The sequence below is a fragment of the Peromyscus californicus genome, unplaced genomic scaffold (genome assembly GCF_007827085.1).
Source record: "Peromyscus californicus insignis strain IS unplaced genomic scaffold, ASM782708v3 Scaffold_1__1_contigs__length_55948999, whole genome shotgun sequence".
Classification (NCBI taxonomy): Eukaryota; Metazoa; Chordata; class Mammalia; order Rodentia; family Cricetidae; genus Peromyscus; species Peromyscus californicus.
The window spans coordinates 21,740,408-21,761,643 of record NW_026294492.1 but is presented as its reverse complement, the minus strand read 5'-3'; the positions used below and the strand labels follow the sequence as shown (position 1 = coordinate 21,761,643).

The 21,236-nt window shown below is 48.6% G+C and overlaps 1 protein-coding gene across 1 annotated transcript in view; it reads right to left on the bottom strand.

The window, feature by feature from the left end:
• The window catches only part of Plb1 (phospholipase B1), a 98,870-nt gene extending 80,984 nt beyond the window's left edge, over nucleotides 1-17,886 (bottom strand). The window contains exons 1-10 of the mRNA XM_052746199.1: nucleotides 17,855-17,886; nucleotides 17,303-17,346; nucleotides 14,276-14,366; nucleotides 13,712-13,763; nucleotides 11,169-11,255; nucleotides 6,068-6,130; nucleotides 5,488-5,567; nucleotides 2,518-2,593; nucleotides 1,337-1,435; nucleotides 254-310 (exon numbers count right to left, since the gene is read on the bottom strand). Coding sequence (XP_052602159.1) covers nucleotides 254-310; nucleotides 1,337-1,435; nucleotides 2,518-2,593; nucleotides 5,488-5,567; nucleotides 6,068-6,130; nucleotides 11,169-11,255; nucleotides 13,712-13,763; nucleotides 14,276-14,366; nucleotides 17,303-17,346; nucleotides 17,855-17,871 — 666 coding nt within the window. The 5' untranslated portion in view covers nucleotides 17,872-17,886. The remainder of the gene's footprint in view (nucleotides 1-253; nucleotides 311-1,336; nucleotides 1,436-2,517; nucleotides 2,594-5,487; nucleotides 5,568-6,067; nucleotides 6,131-11,168; nucleotides 11,256-13,711; nucleotides 13,764-14,275; nucleotides 14,367-17,302; nucleotides 17,347-17,854) is intronic.
• Between the last annotated feature and the right edge of the window lie 3,350 nt (nucleotides 17,887-21,236).

Below are 21,236 nucleotides of genomic sequence, written 5' to 3'. Positions count from 1 at the left end.
GAGTAGGAACTGCAGGGTGGCCTGTGGCCTGAAATGAAACTTGAAGCCAACCTCTAGGGACATGGCTCTGCCTCTGGGGAAAGCAGGATGGAGCTCCCCACCAGCTTCTGTCAAGATTCTGGGGTCAAACTTGGCCAGCATCTCCACTAGCGTCCCGCACCTGTTCCTTGGTGCCATGGGCAGAGAGATGCAGTGGCTGTCCCTTTGTGAATCAGCTCTCAGGCTGGCATGAGCCTCCCATCTCCACACTCACCATGCTGTTCCAGATCCTGAGGGCGAGTGTGCTGGGATCCTGGGGTGAGGACCTCTCCTGGAAGAGAATAAGGTAAGAAAGGACTCTGTCACTCACCGCTCACCCCCAGGATATGATGGCCTCTACATACTGATTGATCCATGTGGACAGGGCCCTGGCCCATCCAGCTCTGTCCCCTAGTCCTTCCTTAATGAGTATAGGAGCACTGTCTGGGGTTAGGGTTTGGAGGTCAGGGCCAGCAGGGAGAGGGTAAGTCTCCAATTGTTCTCTATTGTTATGGTGCCTCCAAAACTGAACTCAGAACAGGAGCAGGTGACAGGGAGGCGACTCAGTTGAGGCATGAGGCATGGGCAGGGGTTCCTTTCCTCCTTATGAACCAGGACTTCAAACAGCAGGTGCGTCTTGGAGGTACACAATGAAGCCAACAGGCAGGAGCTGGGAGCTCTTCCCAGACACAGCCCGGAAGGCTCAGGGGCTACAGAGACCCTGGTAGGCAGGCATGTCTCTCCTTCAGTGCTATACACTCCAGATAGTCCCTTGACCAGTGAGTGACCTTGGGGAGGAAGGTGCAGATGCCTCTCTCCAGGGATAGAGGTAGAAGAGCACACAGAGGGAAAAGCCAAAGGTGGTGATCTTGAAAATGCCATCCTCAATAACCACAAAGGTGGGAGGTACCGAGCTCTTCCCATGTGTTAGCTCATGGGATCCCGACGTCCACTCCAGGTGGATGGAATATTAGCAACAGTCCTCGTTTGACAGATGTGAAACCGAGGCACGGAGATGTCAAGCCTGAAGTCACACAGTTGGCCCATTCCAGAAGCAGGGCTTTAGGCCAGGCTATCAGCCCTGAGGCCCTGCTCTTCACTTTGGAGCTACCCTGCCTTTCAGAATCTGCCTACGTGAGGGAATTGCATGAGAAAGGGCGAGAGAGTACTGTGGTATTGTCTCAGACTGTACATCTGATATTGGGTAAAGGCTGGGGATTCTCTGGAGGAGAGGGGAGGGGCGGGGAGGCAGGTGTGTGGCCCAGGCTACCTCACCATCTACTATCTATACTCACGATGCCTCACATGGCTCACTCACCAAAGGCAGGTCTACCTCATAGAAGAAAGGCTGGAAAACCACTGTGAAGGACTCATGCTTGTTGAACTTGCTGGAGGCCAGGAGATCTTGCCAGGTTTCCTGAGGAAGCGAGAAGAGAGCGCATGTTCAAGAGCCCAAGCCAGCCCGAGTGTTTCGCACACCAGGACCCCCAACTCAACCACCTCCACACATGATAGACAACTGTGTGCTGCTTGGAAGGCCCACCCCCACCCCCTTGCCTTACACTTTGGGGCTCTTGAGGACTGAATTTGAGTTTTCCCTTGTCTCTGAAGCCCCAGCACTAGGGCATACCAGATTGAGAGCTGGAGTCTCTTCTCTGGAAACACAAGAAGTGCAGGGCAGCCCTGCATGCCAAGGAGGAGCCGCCATGGTCTCCTTGGGGGCTAGGTCTGCAGAGGCATGTGCCATTAGATCCCGCCTCCCTCCCCTCCAATCCTATCAAGAGTAGGCAGCGCCGCACAACTGTACTTACAACTTAGTTGAATGCAAATAATGTTAACACATGTCAGCGGGCACTGTATTTTGAGCTGTTTACCAGCAAGGATAGTGGCTTTCACTGAGCCCACTATACCCTACTTGACCTCTTTGGTCAACTAAAATGTATGGCTTCAGGAGCCGTGGCTTGCCTCCATACAGGCACCATCTGTATGGTGTGTATGGTGGGGAGTCTGTGGAGGAGAGGGGAGGAGAGGAGGAAGAGGCAGGGGCAGGTCCAGGCTTCTTCTCCATCTACTGTCCATACTCTCAATGCCTCACACAGCTCAATCACCGAGGTGGTTCTATCTCATAAAAGAAAGGCTCGGGAGCCACACATGTAGCAGTGCCAGTAACAATGACAGCAAAAAAACAAAAACAAACAAACAAACAAAAAACAAATTTCAGAATGAATGGGCCAAACTCTTCACTAGCTGTTGTCAGCATGATCGTCCACTCCCACACAGGCTGTGCCTCTCCTTTGTTCTAACAGTAAGGACTCATCACAGGGAGTACCATGAAGGTACCTCTCCTTGGCTCCCAACAGTCCTGAATTCAGCCACGTCTTGCTAGAGCTAGTTAGCTCTTTGCCCCCCCCCCCCCCACCACCACCACCACGCCTGTTGACCTCCTCCACACTCCCTTGCCCCCGTGAGCCAGCAGCTCAAGTTCCACGTGGGACTCACCTGATAGGACCACTGCATGACAGCCTTGGACAACTTTGTGGTCTCCTCCGAGCAATTGCAAAGCTCTGGTGCAGGGCTGCTGCGGATCAAAAGGAGCCAGGCATGATTGATTATGCTGGTGGGATAGAGGTATGCAGAGGGCCTCCAACAGAGTGTGTGTGTGTGACTGGGGGTGCAGTGAGTTGCTTAGGAAGAGGAGAGGGGAAGTGGTGGATTTAGAGAGTGTAGAAGACCCAAGTGGTGAGTAGGAAGATTAGGGTGTATCTCAGTTAGGGTTACAAGTGTTGTGATTAAAGCAACTGGGGGAGGAAGGGGTTTATTGGCCTGATATATTTGGAATCCCAGTCCATTGAGGGAAATCAGGACAGGAGCTCACACAGGGCAGGAACCTGGAGGCAGGAGCTGATGCAGAGGCCATGGAGGAGTGCTGCTTACTGGCTTGCTCCCCATGGCTTGCTCAGCCTGCTTTCTTATAGAACCCAGGACCCCTAGCTCAAGGATGGCCCCACCCACAGTGGGCTGGGCCCTCCCCTGTCAATCACTAATTAAGAAAATGCCCTACAGGCTTGCTACAGCCCCATCTTTTCAGTCATCTCAGATGACTCTGGCTGGGACAAGAAGACATAAAACTAGGTAGCATAACTGACCCCTTGTCCACATGACACATAACACATCACTGTTACGCCATAACCTTTCCTTTCTTGTTCATCTCATATTAATATATCACATTATAAAACATATCACAAAATTAAAAGTTTCACAGTCTTTACAAATTGAAACACTTCAGTCTCTTAAAAAAAAATCCAAAGTCTCCTTTAAAACACAAAGCCTCCCTAAAACTCCAAAATCTCTTTAAAAGTTCAAAGTCTCTCTCAACTGTGGGCTCCTGTAAAATCAAAACAAGTTAAATAATTTCTTACTTCAAGAGGGGATCCACTCACAATTTTCTGGGGTCCTCCAAAGGGCCTGGGTCATTTATCCCACTCTGCCCTCTGCAGTACATATGGTTCATCTCCTAAGCTCAGACCGGCTCCACTCCAAGGCCTGCTGTCCTTGGCACCTCCAAAATTCTGGGGTCACTTGCTGCAACTGGACTGCACCGATAACCTCTCCTCTTCTGGGCTCTTCTTCAGGGACTCCCTCCTCCCATACAGTGCCACACTCCAGCCATTCTCCATGACCCCTTCATGCCTTCAAAACTAGTACCACCTCGGTGACTCTTACACTACCAAGTCCGGCTGCCAGCACAAGGTACAACTTCGGCCGCCTCTGGAACACAGTTTCTGTGTGCTCTCAAGCAACACTCCCCAGAAGATTTCACCTCAGTCATGCTGGTCTCTTTCTTAATCACGGCTAATTTCTCAGCTCCAGCTGATCAGCATCAATTGTCCAAGCAAGGCAAAGATTTCACTTTAGTTTCACACAACACTTCTGGGATCTTGTTCATCACAGCTGATTCTCCAGCCCCAGCTGACCAGAACCACTGATTTCTTAATTCAAAATATGCAATGGCCCCGACGGTGTCTTTAAGTGATTCTCAAACTTCCTTTTGAAACGTCACAAGCCAGACCTCTGTCATCTGCCCGGCTCTCAGGTTCATCCTCCAAGTTCTCACAATGTGCTAACCTTTGAAGACTGAATGGCTTTTCTAATCCAAAGTTCCAAAGTGTTCCCACAATCCCCCACTCCCAAACAACATGGCTAGGTCTATCACAGGACTACCCCCACAAACCTGGTACCAATTTCTCTCAGGGTTATTACTGCTGTGGAAACATCCTGACTAAAAGCAACTTGAGGAGAAAAGGACTTATGTGGCTTACAGATCCTGAATCAGTCCACTGAGGGAAGTCAGGGCAGGAACTCAACCACGGCAGGAACCTGGAGGCAAGAGCTGATGCAGAGGCCATGGAGGGATGCTGCGTACTGTCTTGCTCCTCGTGGCTTGCTCAGCCTGCTTTATTATAGAACCCAGGACCACCCACCATGGGCTGGGCCCTCCCCCATCAATCACTAATTAAGAAAATGCCCTACAGGCTTGCCTGCAGCCCAATCTTATAGAGGCATTTTCTCAGTTAGGGCTCCCTCCTCTCAGATGACTCTAGCTTGTGTCAAGTTGAAACAAATCCACAAATCGCCAGCTCAGGGTGGAAGGCACCCCATGGGGCCCTTGTCCACAGGGTCAGGATATGCTGTGAAGATGTTCTTCCTTTCCTTTCCACGCGCTCCCCACCTCAGAAACCCACACCCCATCATTTCTCTCCTAGTCTCCTTTTATCTTCCTTCCCCTTCAAATCCCCTCTTCCTTTCTCAACTGTTCTCATTCTGACTTTTTTCATATGAACCTCTTTTTCAGCATCAAATACCAGATTCTGAAGATAAAACAAAAAATCCTCTGAGAAATTTCAGAAATACACGAGAACCAAGTTCTGAAGCATTAAAATATATTTAGGTTATTTTTTTTTACCTAGTCACTAATACTTCTTGTGGCAGGGATATTTTGCCAAACTCGCACGGGTTTGTGGTTGTTTTGTTGAAGACTGTATCTCACGTAGAAGCTAGGCTTGCTTCCAACTTGTTGCACACAGCTTTGCCCTTCTGACCCTCCTCTCTGTCTCCAAGGGCAGCAGCTACTGATGTGAATCACCATGCCTAGTTTTATGCAGTGCTGGAGACCGAACCCCGGGTGCCAGGCGAGCACTCTACCAACTGTGGTTTAAACCCTCAAATCAGTTGGGGTGGGGGTGGGGCTCTGCCACTGCATCAACCAAATTAAATATTGCAACATCCCCACCGGCTCTGCCACTCACTAGTATGTGAGCGAGACAGCTACTGAAGTCCCCAGGCTCCATGCGTGGGTCTCCCCAGGGGATCGATGTACGTGGAGAGCCTGTGCAGTACCAGCATGTTAACAACCACAATCACACACAAGAGATGGTGCCTCTTCTGCCTCTTTTTTCTTTTTCTTTTTACCTGAACCCAGTCTCTTGATGCTGATGAGACACGGCCAAAACCTCAGAGAGATCCACCAAATTCACAAATGCTCGTGGGACCTAGGGGTTACAAAGAGCCGTAAGGGATAGGAAGGGACACGACACGAGCTTTTGCCGGGCGCTGCCTTGGCTGCTGTGGCCGTCTCTGGGCTCTCTGCAACCCTGTGGGCTTCGTTTGGGGGCCACCCTTCTAGAGGGTTTGGATGAGGCTGGTCCAAAGCCGTCACCCCTCCAGCTGTGCATCTTAGAAATGCAGCGGCCGCTCTCTCTGGCGGGTCAGTGCAGCCCCGATCCTGGGGTAGCACGGAGCCCAGGGGAAGGTGAGCCCCAGCCCCCCATTCTTGGGTGCTCAGAACCTGCGGCTTCTAGAAGGGCCAGCCTCAGTCAGAAAGCAAGGACACTGAGGCCCTCCAAGGGCTGCCAAGCCCCTGTCAGGAGCGTCCCTTTTTATGGTGGCGAGAAGACGGGGTCCGTCGAGCCTTCCATGTCTCAGGGTCTCATTCTCCCTCCAGAAGTCCATTTACCCCACTCCAGCAAACGCTGGGGAGCCACCGCCTCACCTCTCGGTGCAGGTAATCCAGGATCTCACACAGGTTTTCCATGCGCCTCATCAAACGGCTTTTCTGTGAGAGAAGAACTGGGCTGAGCCAGGGCGGTCACAGGGAGGACGTGAGGCCCAGGGACCCAGACTCAGGTGAGCCCACAGAGATGGGGACCGGTGCCTCCTGGAGATCGTGCTTCCCTACAAGGGTAGAATCCCGGAGCCGTGCCATTTTGGTCTGGGCTCTGGGTCCAGTCTCTATTTCTCTAACCGGAAAAACAGTCAACCTCTCATGAGGGAGGCGTTTACCCACAAGCCCAAGGTTGGAACATGATGAGAAACACTGTGGTGACTCTGATGCTCCCGGTAGAGGGTGGGACACATTCCCGAGGGCTGAGTGAGTTGTTTTTATCTGAAGAAAATCAGATCTGAAGAGGGAACATGACCAGCCTGGATTTAAGGACCTAGACAGATCTCAAAACTTCCAAAAAGGGACCTGGCAAGATTGCTCAGTGAGTAAAAGGTTTCTGCCACCAAGCCCGGCAGCCTGTTTGATTGTTCTGTGACCTCTGTAATCATGGTATATATCACACACACACACACACACACACACACACACACACACGCTCGCACTTACGCACTATGTAATCAACAAGATTAAAAAAAAAAAAAAAAAAAAAAGCCGGGCGGTGGTGGCGCACGCCTTTAATCCCAGCACTCGGGAGGCAGAGGCCGGCGGATCTCTGTGAGTTCGAGGCCAGCCTGGGCTACCAAGTGAGTTCCAGGAAAGGCGCAAAGCTACACAGAGAAACCCTGTCTCGAAAAACCAAAAAAAAAAAAAAAAAAAAAAAAAAAAGGAAAAGGATGGGCCAATGAGATGGGTCTTTGGATAAAGGCACTTGCTGCCAAGCCTGAAGACACAAGTTCAACTCCCTGAACCCTCACGATGGAAGGAGAAAACTGACAGGTCCTCTGATCTCCACATACACACCATGTCATCTTGTGTACACACACACACACACACACACACACACACACACACACACACACACACACACACACACGTATACAAAATATAGTAAAATTTTCAAAACCCCAAACTTCCACAGGGCACAGGCCAAATATCCCTTATCAGAGACGTCTGGGGCAGAAGTGTTTCTGGTTTTGGAGTCTTTCAGATGAGGGGATATTTGCATGGACTTTACCAACTGAGCATTTATTATCCGCAAATCTCAAATCTGAAAATGCTCAGAGGTTTTTGGATTTTGGATTCCTGATCAGAAATCCAAGCTTGGCTGTTTGCCAGATCCCTCCTTCTCATACCCCACCCCAGTTCTCCCCTGTGCCACGTTTACCATGAGTAAGAGACAGGGTCCCAGACAGAGGGCTGAGAAGGCCTCATTACTGGAGTGGATAAACCCTCCCAGCCCCCACCTTCTCCCCCTCTTCGCAGGTTTTGAAATAAGTGAGAGCACCTCTAAATTTGACCCCTGGTTATCACTTCAGTGTGGGAAACGAATAAAAAGTACAAGATGACAGACTCCTCAGCTGGCTGCAGACTCGCTGTCCCCTGAAGCAAGGTGGCTCCGACAGCCAGGCAAGGAAGGGCAGGAAGCTGTGCTGTTACCTGGGGGGACAGGGGCTGGGACTCTAGAGACAGCTGCCAATCACCAGATGGGGGTTGCAGGGAGGGCCGCCTGCCACCCACAGCCTAGGAAAAAGGGCCCATCCCTGTCTCTCCTCTGCTCTGCGTCGGTGAGAGGCTGCCAGAGGCCAGCCCAGCCCGTCTGTTGCAATGGCCAGTGATAAGCACTGTCTGGATTCTTCTGAGCATGGCGCACCCCCCCCACCAAGAGCCCTAGGTAAGTGGGTCCGGAAGCATCCCTGCTGCTCATCTGTAGCTCATTCAGGACATCCACCCTTCCTAGGGGATGTGGAGGACATGGTGCCTCCCCTGCACCCCGAGTGTGAATCTTGCTTTAGAAACCCCTGGGTCAAGGGTTTGTCTGTAGCTATTTGGGGAATCCAGGCTCATTCCATCATCTCAGGCACGGGATGGTTGTCACTTGGTTCACAAACTGTCCCTGTTTCCAAGTGGGAGACATATACCTATAACGTCTATTCTAGACATTTGTCTTCAAACTCCTTGGACCATGACTCAGCCTGTCACGTGCTTCCCATGGTGGTCCAGTGCAGGTACCCAGAACAAAGAAAGCACAGACTTCCTCAGTCCACAGCCCCCTAACTTCATGCAACGAACTAGAATATTCTATAGTTTATTCTATCCCATTTCCTTCTCCCTTCATTCTGCAGTTTTTGCTCTAATCTTTCTGACTAACTCGTGAGGACTCACTAATGTACCGGCACCCATGACCTCAGAGCCTAGAAAACACTTTTACACGTTTCAAATACTAAGAAACTTGAGGGAGCTAAGCGACTGTCAATAAGCCAACGCCGAAGCACAAGGTGGCCGACTTCACACTGCGGAGGGACTCGCTCAGCAAGACGAGGTCTCGTCTGTAGGTATCAACGTGACAGGGTCTTGAAAATATGTGGTTGATGAAAGGCACACAGTGCACACTATATGGAAATGTCCCGCTGAATCCATTCATTATGCACACTGAATATATTTTAATAAAAAAATAAAGAATATTAAAAGTAAAAAAAGAAAGACTTGTGTAGTACTTGTGGAACTAAAAATTAACAAAAAAAACAAGTCACATAAATGGGACACATGTATTCAGAACGCATCATGCATTCAATAATGCTCGAAGGGATAAATACATTAAAGGCAAGGAATCGTGTACGTTTGCTTGGCTGCAGGTTAGAGTACAGAGAAGAAATTATGAATCAGTGTAAACATCTGTGAATGCACACTTATACATTAAAAAAAAAAATCAAATACCAACCTGAGCAAACTCATCGCAGATATGCTAACATGTGTCTGAGTCTGCACGTAAGAGGGAAAATTTGCATATGGGTTGATAATGGGTGAGTAGCTAAAGAGTAATGAGTGCCTATACAGAGGAATTCAGCAGTGTCTAAACACACGCTTGAATATTTCCGTGCAGGGATACATAATTCATGAGTTAATGTTCACACGCACAATGACCCCAGAGAGAACAGAGCGTGTAAATTTCACTTGGCACAGGTGGGCAGAAACTTTCATCATCTGTACACAAGACACTCAGAAGAGCTGCAGGAAGGCTGAGAGCCGGCTAGGGAAAGGAGATCTTCACCACGATTCTCCTAGGGTTCCACAGCACTAAGAAAAGGGAACTTCGGTAGTGGCCCAGGGATCTGGGCAAGTACACTGGATTCGGAAGAAGAGATGCAGCAGGGGAGGGGCATATCAAGAAAGTTAGCCAGGCCTGAGCCATGGACTGACAGAGGTCCTGGGAGCTGGGCTGAGGGGTCAGTAGGCAAACCACGGCAATTGACAGAGACAGCCTGGTGGCAGCTAGACTTTAGACCACTGAAGAAGAATCTGTATGGCATTTGTATTGCCACAGCCTATGGCCCCAGCCACCCCTAACACTTTCAGCTGATTGGAATTGTCTTCAATAAATACTGAAGTCACAATATAATCACCTACACAAACACAGGTTGTTTGTCTTTGGTAAACAATAGCCTTCTCGCCCAAGCTGGAACTCACAGGTTTAGGGTGAGGCAAGTGTACACATCCTACACTATTCTGTAAATCCAGCACTCATGTGAAGAGAGGCAAAACAATTCTTAACTAACTAGGAAGCTGATTCTCCTCGGGTGTAGAAAGATCATTAATTCAGTTTATCTAAACCTGAATTTATTTTCCTAATATGAGATTGGTGGGTATAAAAATCGCTAATAGAGCTGGAGTCTCAGATTTTTTTTTTTTATTTTAGAGGAGAGGGGCTCTTTATATGTGACTGGTGGTAGTGTGAATTAGTGAATTACTGAAAAGCAGTAGAATGTTTCCTCCAAAAATGCAAAACAGAAGTACCATATGACCCAGTCACATTACTCCTTAGAATCCCAAAGAATCCTCAGTCATGATACATTAATGACATCGATACACTCATGCTTCTCATGGCACTGCTATGGAACCAGTCCAGGAGCCCACCACGGATGAATGGATGATGTGGTATATCAACACAGTGGAGTACTATACATCCATGAAGAAGGATAAAATTGTGTCATTCCCAGGACCTAGAAATCATAGGTAAGCAAAATAATCCAGACCCGGAAATACAAACACACATTTTCTCGCTTATGTAGAATCTAGGTTTTTCTTTAAGGCATGGAAGTAGAAGGGTGTTGTGTGATATTTTATTCGCATTCTGACAACGTTTGCTTTGAGACAGAGGGCAAAGCTAGCTACTAGCTGACCAAAATTAACCATAGAGGTTTTGGAGGACTGAGGACAGAGAGACAGGAAGCAGTAGAGCAGGGCTTAGAGGAGGTCTCGGCCTTTTTGGATGGAGGAATGAAAGAGATAGGAGGTCACTGGTCACTATGCCTCTTCTGTGATCACTCAGGTTCTTACCCCGATGTCTGACTCCCGAGTCTTTATTGATAAAGAATAATTAGATAAACACTTCAGAAGGGGAACTGTTTGTCAAGAGGGGGGAGAGGGAAGGAGAGAGGGTAATGGGTGGGGGGGTATAATGAAAGTACATTCTATACATGTATGAAAACACCACAAGACCCATTGTTTTGAACAATGGATATAACAATAAATTTTCTTTTACAACTTTAAAATTCCAAATTTAAAAGCATTCTTGGCACTTGTGATGGTTATAAATGAGCAATGTTAGTCATACACTCATGACAGCATTTAATCCCACCCAAATCATAACACACAAAAAATGATTAAGATGGTTAATTCTATGTTCTGCGCATGCTCTCACACTAAAATACTGGAGGAAGAAAAGCAAATACGTATTGTTTTGTTTGTTTTCTTGAGAATCCGTCTGTCCGTCTGTCCGTCCGTCCATCCATCCACCCACCTGACCCACTCATCTACTTGTCCTAGTTCTGAAATAGGAGCCTCATCCCCAGCTCAGCATACAGTGCTCAGACAGGGTTGCCCCCTTCTCCTCCACATCAGCAATCCCCCAGCCTCCCAGCCTGCAGCTTACCTCCTCAGCAGAGGGACACAGGTGACACTGGCTTGTGTTACTGAAGAAGACCGTGATGAGTTTCCAATCCTTCTCAAAGTTAAGTTGCTGAAACGTAACAGCAAAAGGACAGAGGGTAAGAGCTGGGCCAGGAGTCTGTCTGTCCATGTTTCTCAATCTCACACATCAACTACCTTAAATCACTGTTCGAGGGTTGTTTTCGTTAGCCTCAAACATCTGATCCTCCTGCTTCTGCCCTTGAGTACTAGGATTATTGGCATGAGTTACCACTGGCTTGGGCGTTTGTTCTAATTTCAATTAACTAATTAATTTGTTTGTTTGTTTGTTTTGGCAAAAGTAGTATTTGGTAGTCTAATGTGGAATAATTTTTCTAGAAGGCAATTTGGACCCAGTTGTATTAAGGAGCATACCTTGTTAAAAAGTTGTTGTTTTCAATATCAGATTGAACCTAGGGTCCTGTGTATGCTAAGTAAGTACCGTACCACTGAGCTATACACACCCTCTTTTTATTTTAACATAGTTTCACAAAATTTCCAAGGCTGGCCTTTACTCTGTAACCAGGCAGACTTTGAACTTGTGATCTTCCTGCCTCAGTCTCCCAAGTAGCTATGATTTCAGGCCCATACCACCAGGTCCAGTTCTCAAGGGGTATTTTAAAGAAAGAAGGACCATACAAGATTTAGCTACAATGAACGATGCCTTGTTGGGAGGAATGAAAATCAGCCAACAGCATAAATATCTGAAGTACTTTATTGTGTAAACTACGCCACATTCATGTAAATGAACCACTACGTGGCTGTTAAAATGATAATGGAAACTGTAAATAATATCACCAGAAAAACTGAGAAAAGTAGATTACAAAAAGCTTATCTATCCAGTAACACCCCACTTTATACCGATATACGTAATTAGAAAAAAAATGTCGAAGGGAATACATACAAAGTCATTATTAGCAATTATCTTTGGATATGAGGCTTAAGGTGGCTTTAATATTACATTTGCTTTTTTGACTTTTCTCTAGTGAACATATTACTTGGATACAAAGCAAACTTGTTTTCGGAGGCAGCTTTGGGTAGCTGGGGAACACCGTGAACTCTGCTCTTTAGGGTTTAGCTCTAACTGACTTCGTGAACTTGGCCTGGTCTCATGGCATCTTGAAATTCTAGTTTCTTCATCTTTAAAATTACAGGGTTGGATTCAGGACCACCCACCTATTATGCAGAACAATTACATTCTTATTATCATTATGATAGCTAACCACTGCCAGCCAGACTGGATTTATTTATCTTTTTTTTTTTTTTTTTTTTGAGACCGAGTCTAACTCTGTAGTTCAGGCTGGTCCCAGATTGCCTAAGATTTGCCTCCTTTGGCCCACTGAGTGCTGGGAATATGGATGTAAGCCAACACCCCTGGCTTAGACAGGATTCAGAATCGCCTAGGAGATACACCTTTCTGCTTGCTTCTGAGTGCAGCCCCCGAGAGGCCTGAGGAGGGAAGAGCCACCCTAAATATGGTTAGCACCATCCTGTGGGCTAGAGGCCTAGACTGAATAAAAAAGGAAGGAAGAGAAAATCAGCATTCATCTCTCTTTGCCTCCTGACTGAGGGACACATTGTAACCAGATGTCCCATGCCCTGCCTTCCCCGCCATTCTGGACTGCATCCCCACACACCATGCGCCCAAATAAGTTCTTCTTCCCTGAGCTGTTTCTTGTCAGGTCATTTGGTCCCTGTGTGTGTGTGCATTATGTGTATTTGCGTAGGCTAGGGATGGATGCTAGGTATCTTCCTCAACCACTCTATTTTTTTTTTTTTTTTCTGAGACAGCATCTCTTGCTGAACCCAGTGCTCTCAAATTTGGCTAGACTGGCTGGGGAGCGTGACCCAGGGATCCTCCTTGTCTCCTCCCTCCCCAGTGCTGGGACTACAGGCACATACCATTCTGCCTAGTTATTACGTGGGTGCTGGGAATTGAACACAGGTCCTCAAGCTTGCACAACAAGCATTCTTCTGCCTGAGCCATCTCCCCAGCACTGTGGTAATTATTTGTAACAGCCATCATTGATACAATGACAATGATAACTACCGACTTTTATTGAGCGTCAACTGTACCAGGCACATTCAATATATCATCCAATCCTTCATAAACCCTGTGCGTCAGGCTCTCTCACTACTCCGTTTCTTAAATAGGGAAAATCAAGTTTAGGGGAGGCTGGATGCCTTACCCAGAATCACACAGTGATAAGCTGAAAGTCTAGGTCACACCCAAGCTAATCTGTCTCTCTCCGGAACCCAACCCCCTCCCTATGTGAAAGGTCACTCGGTCCATCTGCCGACTTTCTGCAGTTTCACACAGAAAATCATTCTAAATAGACCTCCTCACTCTTTTCTCTAGTGACCTTCGGGGTATTACGGTGGAAGGGACACTTTCTAAGAGGCCAGGACACCTGAGGTGTGCTCATGGCAAGCTGGCACCAGGGTCATCCACTCTGTGTCTTGGTGTCATCGTCTTGCAGCCCATGCCAGGGTTAAAAAGTCTCTTACCGGGTTCTCTTTCAAACGTCTCACCAGCTCTTTAGCCTGAATCCACAAGTCTCTGTGCAGAGGCAGGGGAGTAGAAAGAACAATCAATAAAATACATTTTTGAGAGTGAAGAAGCTGACCCCACCCCCACTCCAGCACAGATGTCAGCCTCTGAGCCGGAGGCTACCCTGAACCACCCTGGCTTCTGAGGGGCAGACTTGACCTGACTTTTATTTATTTATTTATTTATTTATTTATTTATTTGAGACAGGGCTTCTCTGTGTAGCTTTGCGCCTTTCCTGGATCTCGCTCTGTAGACCAGGCTGGCCTCGAACTCACAAAGATCCGCCTGCCTCTGCCTCTGCCTCCCGAGTGCTGGGATTAAAGGCGTGCAACACCACCGCCCGGCTCTTGACCTGGCTTTTAAAGCCAACTACCATCAGCCGAGGGAAGGTACTTGGGCACAGATTTAATAAAGACCTCTATTTTAAACCTCCTCTCTGACTGCTGGCAGTCCCCCTCAAGTCCCACACCCAAGGCTAGCAAGAGCGCAGGACACCAGAGAGGGCCAAGAGTGTGACTTACTCAGCAGTACTGTGGGCTGCACCACTCTTCCCAGGAGAGCACATGGGCATCAGAACAGAAGGGTTGAAATGTCTGATGATATCTGAAAGGACTAAAGAGAAAGCCAGGGGTCACCTCTAAAGATGAAGGACTCCCTGGAGTGACAGCATCGCTGCCCCCATCGCAAGGCACAGCCTTCACACCATGCTGTGGGGGTCACCCCCGAGGCAGGCCCTGGAAAGTGCACAGAGCTAGGCTGAGCATCTGTCTAGGTGGGCCAGGCCCAAGGTTGAGTGCTCTCCAGGCATTCTCTCATTTACTCCCAGGGAAACGGAGATGGAGACATCAAGCAGGCAATGTCGGGTCTCTCAGCTGACAGGAGCTACTTGGGATTAGAACCAGAGCTCTGGGCTGCTCCTGATGAGTGACATCGGGGTAGGAAAGCTCCGGGGAACACGCAGAGAACATGTCGCCAAGCTGACAGCCAGAGGACCGCTAAAAATAGTGCTGTCAGGAGTATTTAAGTTGTGTCTTGCTCCTGAGAGAGGAGGGGGCAGAGCAGGGAGGGAGGGTGGCAGAGGAGAAAGGCCTCTCTCCACTCCCCTTGCTTTGTGTCTGATCCCAAGAGCCTCAGGGTCTATGGAAGCAGGATCCAGGGGGCTGCAGGAGAGTTCTGTATGGGGAACACACTCTGCAAATGATAGGCAGAGAGAGAGAGAGAGAGAAAGAGAGAGAGAGAGAGAGAGAGAGAGAGAGAGAGAGAGAGAGAGAGAGAGGAAAACTGGGCTGAAGATGGGGGGACTGGTTGCTTGGCTTCATGACCTCAGGTGGCCACCTAATTCATATGCGATTTGGCTTTGCCATCTTTAATCCAGACTCACAAGTCTAGTTTTTTCAGCCGTGACAAGTTTGCAGGATCCCAGGGCTATGGGTGGGAAATGCAGAGCTTTGGACTCAGTTCAACATGGTAAGAATGGCGTGCATGTGTGAGTGTGGGGGCCACTCCATTCCCCATGGGAGGGTAGCTGCTGAAGGTCTATGAAAATACATGAATACAAAGTCACGGTAATAAGTCATTGGAAGAACTGCTTTCGAAATTACATGTGCTCAAACTTGACCGTAAGACTTTTCACAAAACTTTTTCTATCATTTTTTTTTTTCTCAGCTGCTGGTTTCTTTTTCGTTTGTTTGTCTTTTGCTTTTCTCTGGAGCTGAGGACCAAACCCAGGGCCTTGCACTTGCTAGGCAAGTGCTCTACCACTGAGCTAAATCTCCAACCCCAGCTGCTGGTTTCTAGTCTATTGTTACTTAGTCTTTCTCTTGGGGTTTCATGATGGTGGGGAGCGGGACAAAAGGCAAGGCTGGGGGATAGATGCCCTTAGTTTCCAGGGACCCTACTACTTACTGAACATACAACCTTGGAAATGTCCATTTATCTCCTCAACACTCAGTTTTAAATCTACAGAATGCCACCCTGACAGGCAAGGGCATGGCTTGATGTGGAGGTCATTAGAGTGCTCTAAAACTCCGGGATCAGAGGATAGGAGGGTTGAGCCCGGACCAACCCCATCATACACAGAATGGGTCCGGACATCCCTGGACCACTTTCTCTGTGGAACTCCTGCCACGGCTGTCAGGGAAGCTTTCTGCCTTGGCACTGCCCCGCCCGACTCAGGGTGCCCTCAGCTTTTGATGTTCTGATGCTGAGGGTTTCAGATGCAATCTTTCCCTTCCCTGTCACTTCCACTGCCCAGCTGGGATTCCTGATCACTGTGTGCCCAAAAGGGGTGATTCGGCTTGGCAGGGGGAGGGGGGGAAATGGAGGCAAATGAGAAGCCTGGCAAAAAAGCAGAGTGGTACTAGAGGCTCCGGGGTCCAAAGTACATCCCCAGGCATTCCCAAATGGACCACTTCATTTCTCTCCTACCATTTGAATGGCAAGACGTCCGGGCCTTGGCACGGCTGTGACAGCCACCAGGTCAGTGAGCACTCTGACTCCTGCCTAGGAGACCTTCCTACCACCCTGACCCTCACTAGCCCCTCACCTGTCAATCAGGTGACAAGAGGGCTGGACAGTGGCCTCAGCCTTCCTTGCTGGGTCATGAGCAAAAGAGAGAGAGGATCCTCATCTCCGTCCTTTCTAAGAACCTAATACATCACAAGCCCTGTGTGTCAATGCCCAGGCTCAGCTGACAGGGGACCGCCGCCGCCCCCCCCCCCACCCCTGTTCATCAGTGCAGCGGGGGCGGGCAGCTCAGCCTAACATCTGGATGGCCAGCTCATCTCACAAGCAGCAAGCATGGGACACCCATGCTTAGCTCAGTGGCATCAAGGGACTGGCTGTTTTAGGATAACTTAGTAGAGTCACAAAGGTCCTCTGGCATCAAAGGAAGAAACAACCGAGGTCACAGAGAGCGGATTCATTAGAACATGTGTGTGTGTGTGTGTGTGTGTGTGTGTGTGTGTGTGTGTGTGTGTGTGTATGTATATATATATATACATGTATATATATATATATATATATATATATATATATATATATATATATATATAGAGAGAGAGAGAGAGAGAGAGAGAGAGAGAGAGAAGAGGCCAACATGTCAATCACAACTACTTCCTTTTATTTTCTGGAGCCTAGGATATGTTTTTATGGCCAGTGAGAGAGAGATTATAGAATGCAGTTTTATTTTACAAATAGGTGGAAAATTAGACTTGGGTCTTCCCCTTGGGCAGGAGGAAGGACCCAAGTAAGTGCCATAAATCCATCTCTGAGGTCCCGGAGGAGGAAGAACCCACAAGGCTTTGGTCCAGTCACCCCAGTCGCTCCCTCTTTCCTAGCTCTCTATCCTAACCCATCCATCTCTCACGCTTTCTATTCAGGACATGTGACCTGACATTCCCTGCCTCCCTTATCTGCCTTCCTAGCATGAAGTCCTCCTTTCCCAGGCATTGATGATAAAGTGACCAATAAAATGCATCTTCGCTATTAACAAAATGTCTGCTGTGTCACAGGGTTGGAGACAATCTGGCTAGAAACCCAGGACTCACCTGTCATGACCCCCAGGCACATCTGCTGTGGTTTGTTCTCCATGCTGTAAGAGGCGAGCACAAAATGATCAGACTGCACTGGTCACCCATGGGAGCCCTTTCCTTGGCCATCATAGGCCATTCCTAACAAGCTTTTAACCTATCCTTGCTCTGCAGTTAGTAAGGGGCAAACAGCTCCCTCTGGACCCTCTTCCCAAGCTCTCCAGTCCTGCCCAAAGCTGAAGGGGAAACTGAGTCTAGTGTAAAATGACTCTGGTCCAAACCCTGCAAGGTCACCCAAGAACAGAAGGAAGAGGCCTTGTGGCAGACATGGGCATTCCATCTTTTTGACCTCTCCCACTTCCCATCCACCCAGAGGGGCCATGGGGAGTCAAAGGTTCTGGATGGGTGCTAGGAGGCTGTGAGTTGGTTCCGGTCACTGCTCTGTCCCTAAGCCTTAAGCAAAGTCTTTAAACTCTCTGGTCCTTGGTGTCACCCATCAATCTAGCAAGAAGTTACAGGAGAACATGTGTGGGGCATCCCTGCTAGCTCTGTGTTCCAGAATACAGGTACCTTTGAGTTTTCTCCATGTTGGCCACGCCAGAGTCTGGAGGCTGGAAGAGACACTTAGTGTGAGTAAGTCAGCCATAGGAAGCCAGCAGGGAAGTTTGAGACCACAGGAGGACCAAGTCCACCTTGCTCACTTTATGGGGAGGAAGACATACCCTGCTCCCCCACAGCTTGTCTGTTAGACCCTCACAACAGAATGGCTGAGAGCTTTCCTCAGAGTATAGATGTAAACACATCAGTAGTCATGCTATATTCTATACAGAATTAAAAGACCAATTTGCCATAGCTCTCCATAATCTAAGAGTGACTGTCATCTTTCCCCCTTTGAGTAGAATGTAAGAGCCATCGAAGGGAGGGGGTTTCATCTGTTTGTACTTGACTGTATTCCTTGGACCTAGAACAGGGCCTGACGTATTGTAAGCACTCAGTAAATGTTAAATGAATAAAGCATGCCGGGCGGCGGTGGCGAACGCCTTTAATCCCAGCACTTGGGAGGTAGAGGCAGGCGGATCTCTGTGAGTTTGAGGCCAGCCTGGGCTACAGAGCGAGTTCCAGGACAGGCTCCAAAGCTACACAGAGAAACCCTGTCTCACAAAACCAAAAAAAAAAAAAACAGAATAAAGCAAATTTCTGTTTCCCCTTGATGAAATATTGGGTAACACAGGGCATTCCTTGTTGGGGAAGTCCTAATCACAGTGCTGAAAGGGAGACAATTTTACCCTTCCCCTGGTGACAGGGTCATGTGCTTAGCAAGCTCCCAGAGACACTAGAAACTGTTGTCAGGACATTGGAAGCACTCAAACATTAGCTAGCATAAGTATTTTCATAGTTTTTGACACATAAACACACACAAAGTTCATATATGTTTAAATTTAGATCTGTCAAAGTTACTAGAAGACAGAATGCCAGGTATAGTGGCCATAGGTAGACAGTTATGTCCTCATTGTCCCAACCCAGGCTGCTTTAATGAGCCCAGTTGTCCCAGCCACCAGCTCCAACCTGGCCAGCCCACGGACGGCACTGGGTCACATCCTTAAAGCTCTCTAAGAGCATAGGCTGACCATGAAATCCCTCTCCCTGAGGGCCACCCCTCTCACTTGTCAGTAAGAGGGACTTGGGAAGGTCATCGTCCAGGGAGAGGCCACAAGCAGAGCAAAAATCCCCGGACTACGCAAGTCAGAGCCTGTGAAGCCAAGCAGTGGGCCAGTTGGACAGTCTGGGTCAGACCACAGGGGGTGCTGTCTGCCAGCAGGAGTGTCCGGTTGCCGGAGGAAGAGCAGGGCACCGATGGCTGTCAGATCTCATATTTCAGACACTGGAAAGGCAAACGTTTGAAACCTCCGGATTTCAGTGTTGGCAGTGGACTGAATTAAAGACACAGTGTTTTAGGACCACAAATTTGCTTCTTCTGCAATTAGCTGCTGGAGAGCACACCTTGCCCCCAGAGGGGGGGTGGTGCTCAAGAGGAGGAGAAGGAAGAGGGAGGAGCACAAGGCCAGGACGTGGGGAAGCTTAGCTGGGAGGACCCAGAAACCATGAGACTGGCGAGGGTTCTTTCTCCTCCATCTCATTTGCTGAATGCCTGGCCAATACTATGACCTCCAGGTTCCAAACCAAGTAAGACACAGGCTCTCGCACAAAGAATCCAACAGAGTGGATCCTAAGCTCCCATTTGTTTGGCATGGAGATGTCTTTGATAGTTAAACATGAAAAAAAAAAAAGATTTTTCAGATGTTCTATTACGTTATAGAACCATTTAGGTTTCGCATGTCACTTCTGTCCCTCTCTGCTGCCTTCAAATGTATTGGATTGTGAGTGTGCGTGTAAGGGAACATGTATGTTAATGGGGGCCGAGGCACAAGGTGTGAATGGCTCTTTTAATTTTTCTTATGCTGTACACCTGAATTTATGGAACGTGTATCACAGGTGCTATTGAAAATCAATTGTGTAACTATTTGCAGATCTTGTTTTCAAATGTTTGAGAGGGAATACAAATCTAAAGCAATTAACAGTTTTTAGAGAATTCCAAGTAAGTGAGTGTGTCTTCATTTCAGACACCCCAAAAACTCAAAGCAAAAGTGTTAGCATTAAGGACCTTAAAAAAATTCCCGTGTGTGTGTGTGTGTGTGTGTGTGTGTGTGTGTGTGTGTGTGTGTGTGTTTTAACATACATCTACCTGTCAGGACAGACAGAGAAGGGTGGCCTACAAGGAGCTGGGCCTTCAAGTCTCATCCTGAAGCTAGAGGGGCCTGCCTATGGACTGGTGAGGTCAGAGGTCATCCTGGCCCAAGCTTCATTCTGTCTCTGTAGGCCCTGACTCTCACTCAGTAAGGAGGGGAGCAAAGGACATCAGGCAGTGTCACCGTTGGTGAGCGGAAATGCTGTCTCAAAGCGAAGCCTGAAAGGTCCAAGTCCACGAGAGCTTTAGATTTAGAACATGACTCTGGAAACTTCTCTGTCCGGAGCAGAGAGCCAGAGAGTCCCCTCGGGAGTGGGTCACAGCTGCAGGAACCCGGAGTAGCTGCTTCCGTGTCGACAGCACAGACTCAGCAGAGGCCGGCTGTCACCTGGTACAGGAGACCTCTGCTCACTGATTCCCTCTGACATTGGTACCAGTGTTCCTAAATATGGCAGGGCGAGCATCCCAGGCCAGTTCCAGAGAGGCCAGTTATTCAAGAGGAGCGGGGAGAGAGACTCGGCATCTCAGGAACACTGGCTGGCTCACACTGCCGTGGGGTTGAGCCAGGCCTAAAGGAAGGATATGTGGTTGAGGGAGCCCAAACTGGAGATGAAGAAGAGCCTGGGGGAGAGGGAAGACCCTCCTGGCTCAGGTGTAAAAGGCACAGGAAAGCTCTGGAACACAGGGCAACTGGTGAGAAGCACTATGCTCAGCTGGGTCATGGGGACTCGAAGGACCCCAGGCTTCCGCTTCCTGCTAAATCCAGGGTAGGTGGTATGGGGCAGTAAGGGCAGATGTGAACATGTGGCATTGTCTATTGCCCTCTAGGCTCTCCCAGATGGTTTCCCTGCTCACCCCTTCCCTTTCTCCCCGCTCTGCATGACTGTATAAAACATGTCCCTTCGAGTTTACAAACAAGAAGCACACCAAAGGTACTGACCACCACCAATCACCAGAAAAATTAAAGTCAAACCCACCGTGAGGTGTCAACCCGTGCCTGTTAAAAAGCAAGCAGACATGGATCTGGAGAGATGGCTCGATGGTTAAGAACACTGGCTGCTCTTCCAGAGGACCTGGCTTGGATTCCCAGCACCCATACTGGGAGGCTCACAACCACCTGCAACTCCAGCTCCAAAGGATCTGATTCCCTCTTCTAGTCTCTAAGGTCATTTACTGTGTGTGTGTGTATGTATGTGTGTGGATATG